At 43.9% G+C, this 8,690-nt stretch overlaps 1 protein-coding gene across 2 annotated transcripts in view; it reads left to right on the forward strand.

Moving 5' to 3' along the window:
- Positions 1-8,690, forward strand: part of MGMT (O-6-methylguanine-DNA methyltransferase) — a 130,700-nt gene that overhangs the window by 3,530 nt on the left and 118,480 nt on the right. For both annotated transcript variants that reach the window (XM_031059889.1, XM_031059890.1), the window contains exon 2: positions 8,205-8,344. In XM_031059889.1, coding sequence (XP_030915749.1) covers positions 8,205-8,344 — 140 coding nt within the window. The remainder of the gene's footprint in view (positions 1-8,204; positions 8,345-8,690) is intronic.

Below are 8,690 nucleotides of genomic sequence, written 5' to 3' on the forward strand. Positions count from 1 at the left end.
GCTCCTCAGGGATTCTCCAGCCCCTTCCCAGCTCCTCAGGGATTCTCCATTCCCTGCCCAGCTCCTCAGGGATTCTCCATTCCCTTCCCAGCTCCTCAGGGATTCTCCAGCCCCTTCCCAGCTCCATTCCCTGCCCTGGCCACGCTCCAGCCCCTCCATGTTCTTCTTGTCCTGAGGGGTCAGAGCTGGGCACATCACAGAGGGAATTGTACCTGTATATAGATAACTCAATATGTAGCCAATACCTTTGGGTTTTAATTCTTGAAGTGATGAACACATCTGGAAAATTAAGATTACTGCATCATGACTTTTCCTTGCATGAGATTTCATGGGGTCATGGAATATCCTGAGTTGAAAGGGACTTGTTGAAACTCAACCCAGTAACAACAAAATAGAGTTTTTTTGGGGGACCCTCTAATTGTTAAGAGACAAGATTCTTGATTTTTGATTCTTTGTTACATTTATTTATTTATTGTTTGGAAGCAAATTCCTTAATTGTTTTGAAATATCTATATTACAAGTATAAAAAAATCAGTGTTTTATTCCCTCTGACAATGTTAAAATGTTGAACAACTCAACAAAATATAACATTGCTTTGTAGTGCTTCTAACTGAATCTTCTGCCATAAGATTTCCAGCTTCAACAATGAGGAGCTGGAGGACTCAATCCCTTTGGTAGGTCCTTGGAAGGATAAGAGGGACAGTGTGCTTCCCCTCCCCTTGGAAGTGCCACCAGGACTCCTGGCTTTTGGGTTGGTTCCTGGTGGGATTTGCAGGTACTAACTCAGTGCACGCGCTTGTTGCCATAATCTGATTATTCCAGGAATATCTGGCACTGTCCTGTCCACTTTCCCTCCTTTTGTTGCTCCATTTCTTACCCAGTTTAATTAATTATAAAATCTCTTGGCAGCCCCCAGTTTGAGGAGATGCCCTGAATAACTCCGTGTCCCCACCACGATCAGGCATTTTTAAACCAAATTAACACCACACTTAATGTCATTCTACTTCTGTGCTGTGTGTAAGTAGAAGCTGAGAATTGTTTGGGTAGGAAAACACCTCAGAGATCGTCAAGTGTTATTCTTTGCTTTGTGCTGTTGCTATCACATGACATCAGTATCCTGATTGATGTATATGTAGTTTATTATGGTATCCATGCTTTGAATGCCACGTGGCTGCCGTGCTTGCAGCCCATTTAAATTTCCTGTATAAGTAGTAGCTGGGGAAAGATGCAGGATGTGTTTACTTGTTTTTGGAGAGGTTCTGGAGGAAACAATACAGCAGAATTTCTGTTTGAGCAGCCTGCTGGAGTCTGCTGTTCAAGTACCAGCTCCAGTCCAAGCTTGGCGCGAGCAGCAGATGGAGTTGAAAACTGCACTTGTTGTGTGTGGAACGCAGGAGCTGTAACCCACCTGCCCCTTCCAGGGGAGTTGAAATGGCTTTATTACAATTGCAGTGCCCTTCCAGTAAAACCAAGCAGTCAGGGCCAGCCCTGGGTGCTGGGAATTGCTCGTTGCTCCCGTCTGCCAAAGCCGCGACTGAAGGCGCAGCCAAAGAGCCAGAGGCGACCACTGCTTGGAAAGGCACTTCCCAGCTTGGCATTTCGGGGGCTTCTGGGTGCCATCCAAAGAGGATTAGTAGGATAATGCGATGGGACAACAGGAACTTGCTTTTGTTGTCTTTGATTGTTTAATAAAGAATTACGTGTTTGCTCTCCTCGAAGACTTTCGAAATGCCGTGGAAAGCAAATGTTGCTCCGTGTGAGCACGTATCCCCCTGGTTTTTGGGGGCTTGTGTGAAGTGGGTCTTTGGATAAGGGAAGAGGAGCACTGATTTTGAGTGTTTATGCCAGTGTCTATTTGTATATGTTCAGAATATGCAGTTTGATTCTGTACCTTCACATTTTTATGGGATTAGTTCTTCGGAAGGTAAAGAAATTGCATCACCCCAAACTAACCCTGGATTTGCTTCCAGTCTGTCTGACATTTCCTTTCCAAACCTCCCCGCGCCAGGAAATGAGGAGGTTTTGTTTTCATACCCTCTGAAGTTACAGGTTTGGCTTAACCAGGGTTAGATTTACTCAGAGAAGCAGTGAGACACCAGGAGAGCACTGCAGGGTTTCAGTGCAGCTCTTGTTTGAGAGGCTCAGCTGGGGAGGTGTTTATTGTTCCTGTAGCCAGGAGAGAATTCCATGGACCTGGATCTCCAGCGCTTTTTGCTGGAAAGCTGAAAGTTTGTTTTGGATGCTGCAGGAAGGAGAAGTGCACCCAGCAGGGACAGTGATTGTGGAGGGGGAAGAGGTGCCTTGTGTCCAGGTCAGGGTTGTTCAGTCCACAGGAACCTGCTGCAGGATATAAAGGACTTGTATTTTAGAACATAAAAGGTAATTTTAAAGGTTATTTTGTTTTTAGTAGGTTGTATTGACAGAATTACATCAGATTAGGTACCGAAAGGATTGGGTGTTTTTTCAAGACTTTATTCTTGAGTTTAGGCAACATCTTCTTTCCCTCAAAAATTAGCTTTTGCCTTTATTTAAAACCTGTGAGGCACTTGGCTTTCTTTGGACTGACAGTTTTCCATATTTTTGGAGGATGCTGTGAGTGAAGTGTGAGTGGAGTGATACTGGAATTGGCCATTACCTGGTTCAGAAATTATTTTTCCATTAAGTAATGAGGGGTGTTGGTCAGAGCTCCCTGTGGGTTGCAGAGGGCAGCAGCCATCCCTTGGCTTTTTGGACAAGGAGCTTCCTGGCTTTCAGGACAACTTTCTCACATCTTCAGCTCTCCAGACGAAGATGTCAAACCCTCAGGGGTGTGTTTGGATCAGGACATCCTTATCACAGAACCCCAGAATGGTTTGGAGTTTAAAACTCATTCAATTCCACCCCTGCCATGGCAGGGACACCTCCCACTGCCCCAGGTGCTCCCAGCCCCAGTGTCCAGCCTGGCCTTGGGCACTGCCAGGGATCCAGGGGCAGCCCCAGCTTCATATTTCTTTGGAGTCCACACCATTCTATTTAGTTGGAAGTCTTTGGACTCTTTTTTTCAAGAAGAGGAAGCAGCTTTTAGAAAAATTTGTATTTTAGCTTGGAAAGAATTCAGACATTTCATAATAAGCAAAAAGACCGAGAATTAAATGTTTCTCATTCTCTCTAACTTTTATTCCAGCATAGCAAAGTGATATTAATATTCCAATATATTAAACTTCCACTATATTTCACTTCAACTTTCAATGTATTTCACTTTTATTGTGAAACTTCCAACAAACTCCTTCCTTCTTGCTTCCCTGCAGTAAAATTATTTGTAGTACATAAACTCTTTGTTCTCTTGGAACAGTGGCTTTTGTAAGGTGAAAATATAGATGATTAATCAAGGTATTAACAGGAGTAGATTTGTAGATTGTTCTGATTGCAGGGATCCTGTCTTCTATTCACAGCCCTTAAATCTTTCATTGCCTTGAAACACTAAAAAATGGCTTTTTCCTCTAAGACAAGGCCCATAAGGTTGGAAAATCACCCTCCACCCTGCACTATATGTGCAGAAATACATTACTTTTACTATTAATATCTTTTCCCATATTCTTTACATACAATGGATTGTTTCCTTTCAAATAAACAGGCAGAACCCAGTAAAACAAATACAGGAAGTTTTAAACTATTAAGGAGATGTGGAGAGAAGTGTAGTTCAGTGAAATCCTTGGATGGGTGACCCACTGGCGTGGGCAGCCTCATCAGTGGCAGAGGCTTTTTGACATTAAATGATTTTACAAACATTGGTTTATGATGGATTTTTGCTTTGCCTGATGGGATTTGATAAGGATTTTGTTAGGAGAAGGATGCAAACTTACTGCATCAGGAAAGGGTGACTGAAATGAAGAAGCAAATTGCCAAACTCTGATGTATTCCCCTTAAATTTAAATCCAATATTTGAAGCTTTGATTGAATTTTAATTCTAAACCTGAATCAATAGCAAGGAGGTTTGAGATACTCCAAAGAAGGACTCTCTAAGAGTTCAGGCCTGGTGTTTTTTTCCTGTAATTAGGAGGAAGGAGCAGCTTCCCTGGCATTTATTGATCATCCTCAAACACAACAAATGTCTGGAGTGGCTTTTTTGGCGAATACCTGATATTCTATGGCACCATCAAAACAGGGCAGGTGTTTGTGAATTGTAGCTCATTTGTTGATGCAAATGTCAGGACTTCGGTGGAGATTTTAGGATAAATTTGTGGAGAATGGGAAGTGATGGAGTTTTTGGGATAAATTTATGGAGAATGGGAAGTGATGGAGTTTTTGGGATAAATTTGTGGAGAATGGGAAGTGATGGAGTTTTGGGGATAAATTTAGGGAGAATGGGAAGTGATGGAGTTTTTGGGATAAATTTATAGAGAATGGGAAGTAAATGAACAAGTCAAGAGGTACTTGGTCACACCTCTGCTGGGATGGGTATCAACACCCCCAAGGGAATCACCTGCAGGTAGTGATTCTATTGGATTAATACATTCAGAAATTCAGATTTTGTGGGTTAGAATTCCTGTGATTGGTGCAATCTGGGGTCCTCTGACAGTGATTTTTAGTGTTTGAAGGCAGTGTGTGGTTCCCTCCTAGCCCAGCATGGGAGCAAGGTTGAGTGGGAAACCTCCTGAGGCACCTGGGTGGGTTCTTCAGCTCCACAGAAGTGTGGAGAACTAAACAGCACTTCCAAATGTGCAGCAGTGGCTTGGCTAGGAATGGTGGAAATGGGGCCATTTTGGGGTCTGAGGGAAATAGGGGGAGGAATTGCAATGCAATTTCCTGCTGTTGGTTGTATTTCCATCACACGTAGCTCAATTAACACTTGGTTAATCTGAAAATGATCCAGAGACCCCTTTCTTGGAGGAACTGGGGCATCTCCCTGATTAATGCAGGTTTGAAAAAAATCCAATTGCGGGATGTGTGAGGCCACATTCGATTTGCCAGCTGAATATGTTATTTTTGCCTTGATTCTCAGAAATATTTGAGGGAAGAAGAAAAAATTCGTGAGGGCTTCCATGCTGTAGCCTAATGGAAATCCCCTGTTAAATCAGATGCAGAGGGGATTATTGTTAATATTTTGATATTGGTGTGGTGGGTTTATATTGTAAAAGCAGAGTGAGGGAAATGGAAAAACCTGTGGAGGGGAGATCCATCAGAGATAGGGCTCTGATGGGAAGGATTCGGTTCCCCATAATACTGAAAGGAAAATCAGGGCTTGCTCTCTGGACTTTTCTGGAAAACACAAATTGTTTCCTGGGACAACATGGAGCATGGAAATGCTTTGCTACAGGCTTATTTTTTTTTAAGCCTTGTTGATTCTCAAGATTTCTCTGCCTTTTTTATTTCTCTGTTCATCATTATGGATATGAATTGAATTCTAGGATGTCAGGCCAATGTCCAGGGGAGTTTTTGGGGGTGTTAGGAGCAAGAGAACATAGAAATATTTGAATTATTTACTGTAGTGTGAAAGCTATTTAATGCAAATTTAAATAAAATTGCAGTCTTCCAGTTTGCTGTATTTAGCAGTCTGGTGAGGTAAACTTACAAATGTTGCTCCTACGGTTTTATTTCTTTGGGAAAACTCCAGAGGTTGGCAGGAGAGGTTTCCCGTCTAAAAAACCATATTTTTTCCTACCTAATATCAAAATTGCGAGGTATTTTGATAGAGATTTGTAGGTATTGCAGTGGAAGGGCAGAATGAAGGTGGAGATGATGCAGCAGCTGATCAGAATTCTTCCAGTTTTTCATAAATCACGGTTTGGGTGGGAAGGGACCCCAAATCCCCCCCAGTGCCACCGCTGCCATGGCAGGGACACCTCCCACTGTCCCAGGTGCTCCCAGCCCCAGTGTCCAGCCTGGCCTTGGGCATTCCAGGGATCCAGGGGCAGTGTGCAGCCTGCACCAGCACCACTAAACCCCGTCCTGAGGTGCCACATCCTCGTGGTTTTGGAGCACTTCAGGGATGGTGACTCCACCACTTCCCCTGTCAGCCTGTTCCAATGCCTGCCAACCCTTTCTGGGAGGAAATTTCTCCTCCTGTCCAGCCTAAATAACAAAATTAGTGTCTGGACAGAGGAGTGTGCATTGTAGATCTGTCAGTGACCTGCATCCTGGAGCATCCCAACCCAATTGCATATGGATGTGGATTGATGTCCTGCAGCCTCATTCTTTTACAGAAATGAACCTTCTGAATATTGCTGCCCGATGAATATGATAAACAAGGCTGCAAATAGGACTTGCAGTCACTCAGGGCTTCATCCATAAAGCTTAGTTCAAGTTGGAGAGAGCTCAGAGGCTTATTGATAGTTCTCTGCTGCTCCCTGCATCCTGGGTTTTGTTCTGATGGAAATATCCTGGAGCACATGGTGTGAGGTTCAGTGCATCTGGTTCAGGGCTGTCACACCAATAAACATGAAGAATGTGTGCTGGTTTGCCGCATATGTAAATTTTACTGCTTGTTTGCTAACTTCTGCAATGAGATGCTGCTCCAGAGAAGTTCTCCTGTGTCCTCCAGGAGGGGGAAAGAACATGGAAAAAGTTGGTTGGAAAGGAGTTTGTTCGTGGTGCCACCAAACATTTGATTATTCAGCAACTGGGGTTGCAGTCCAAGTAAATAAACCACAGGGAACCTGCAGTTCCTGGACTTCTCCGAGCTGAGTGAGGTTGCTCTGGTTGCTGCATGTCTGTAATGGAGGAATCGTGTAAGAGCTTCCCAAAATTCAGGGCTTTAGGTTTACTTTTGCTCCAGTTATGCAAAACTGTCAGCTTGATGGTTTTTCTGCTCTCTCTCACACTGGTTACATTACTCACAGATGTGGCTTTATTCCACAGCACTTAATAATGGGGCTTATTTGGAAAACAACTAATTATTGTACAGCTGTGAGCAGTGGGCAGCTGTAAGTCACCCTGCTGGACCTTCCTGGCTCCTGCTGCATTCATGGAATCCCAGAGTGGGTTGGGTTGGAAGGGATCTTAAATCTCACTTCATCCCATCCCCTGCCGTGGCCAGCGACACCTTCCGCTGCACCAGATTGCTCCAAGCCCCATCCAACCTGGAACAGAAGGAAGTAAATAAAATAAATCCAAGAAATTTGTTGTTCTCTCAGTGTTGTCTCAGGAAAGCTCATGAAGCTCAAGTGCAGGGTGCTGCTCCTGGAGGGACAGGACACAGGGAATGGCTCCAGTGCCAGAGGGCAGGGCTGGATGGGAGATGGGAAATTGGGAATTGTTCCCTGGCAGGGTGGGCAGCCCTGAATCCCTGGCAGTGCCCAAGGCCAGGCTGGACATCGGGGCTGGAGCACCTAGGACAGTGGGAGGTGTGGAAGTAAGTGATTTTTAAGCTCCCTTCCATCCCAAACAGTTGTAGGAGCCTGTTATTCTGTGTTTGCTGCTGGAGTTACCTTGTTCTGCCTCACAGTTTCTCAGTTTTTCACTTTTTTCCCAGTTTCACAGGAGCTGAGCTCTTTGGAGCTCAGGACTTTGTGTGGTCTGGACCAAAGGTTTGTGTCTGGGTGGCTGCAGAGGACACTGGTGGTGTCCTGTCCTGTCCTGTCCTGTCCTGCTGCAGTGATGGCACAAACCAAACTGGGAACACAACTCACACTTCCAGGCTGGGGTGGTTTTTTTAGCCAAGATGAATTTGACAAGTCTGTTATTGTTGGTCTTGTCCAATATTGAGAAATCCTTGGCAGCTGTTTCCAGCTACATCCTATCAGTGATTGTAAAAGCAGACTGGTAACAATGGGAATAAAAATATGCTTCTTTTCCTAAGGAATGATGGATTTTTTCATGTGTTTTCTTTTCCAGCAGACATATTCTATTTGTGTTCCAGCTGTTATTTGCATAACACTGCTGCTCTAAACCACTGCATCTACTTTGTTGTCACAACAGTCCTGTTTTAAATAAGTGTCACAACACATTGGATTTTAGCTGATAAACCAGCCATGAAACTGCTGCTATTTCATGTTTTTATGAAGATCACTATGCTGCTAGTTAATGCTTTTTTTGAGACTTTGATTTAGGTGCTGACTTGTGAAGATAGATCATTTTAAGCTGGAATTTTGAAAGTGAATGCCGTAGTTGAGGGAACTTGAAATTCACTGTTGTCTTCCTTTTTTCAAGTTGCTTTTGAAAACTACTCGAATCTGTTCCTTGGTGCAAATCCCTGCAGTTAAAGAGGGTTTTATTTCCTTGGACAGGTGAATTCCAAGCAGGGAGGATCTGCATGCGAGGAGAAGCAGGTGGTTCTGCTCAGCCCCCTGGGCAGGATCGAGATCTCGGGCTGTGAGAAGGGCGTACATGAAATAAAACTTCCCAAAACGAGCCTGCTGCCAAGGGGGTGAGTTCATGTCCTATTGATCCTGGCCTTGTGCTTGTGCTGGAGGGAGGACATTGCCCAGAGCACCTGAGAGCACTCTTGTTTGTGCTGGTCCTACCGGGAGGGGTCTCTTGTGCCCTTAAGGACTCCAAAATGCATCAATTCCTCTGCTGCCTCAAAAACATTATCAAACATTTTAAACTCTGAGTGTTTTTAAGGTAAGTTTTGAAAGAATCTCCTGCCTGCCTTAATTTTTGGCACACGTATAAATGTCACTGAGGGTAAAATCTCCTTGTACACGACACAAATCTTTCAGACCTACATCTATTTTTTATATTTTTATTTTTTTATATTTATATATTTATAT

Source organism: Geospiza fortis, unplaced genomic scaffold (genome assembly GCF_000277835.1).
Source record: "Geospiza fortis unplaced genomic scaffold, GeoFor_1.0 scaffold452, whole genome shotgun sequence".
In the NCBI taxonomy this organism is placed as follows: domain Eukaryota; kingdom Metazoa; phylum Chordata; class Aves; order Passeriformes; family Thraupidae; genus Geospiza; species Geospiza fortis.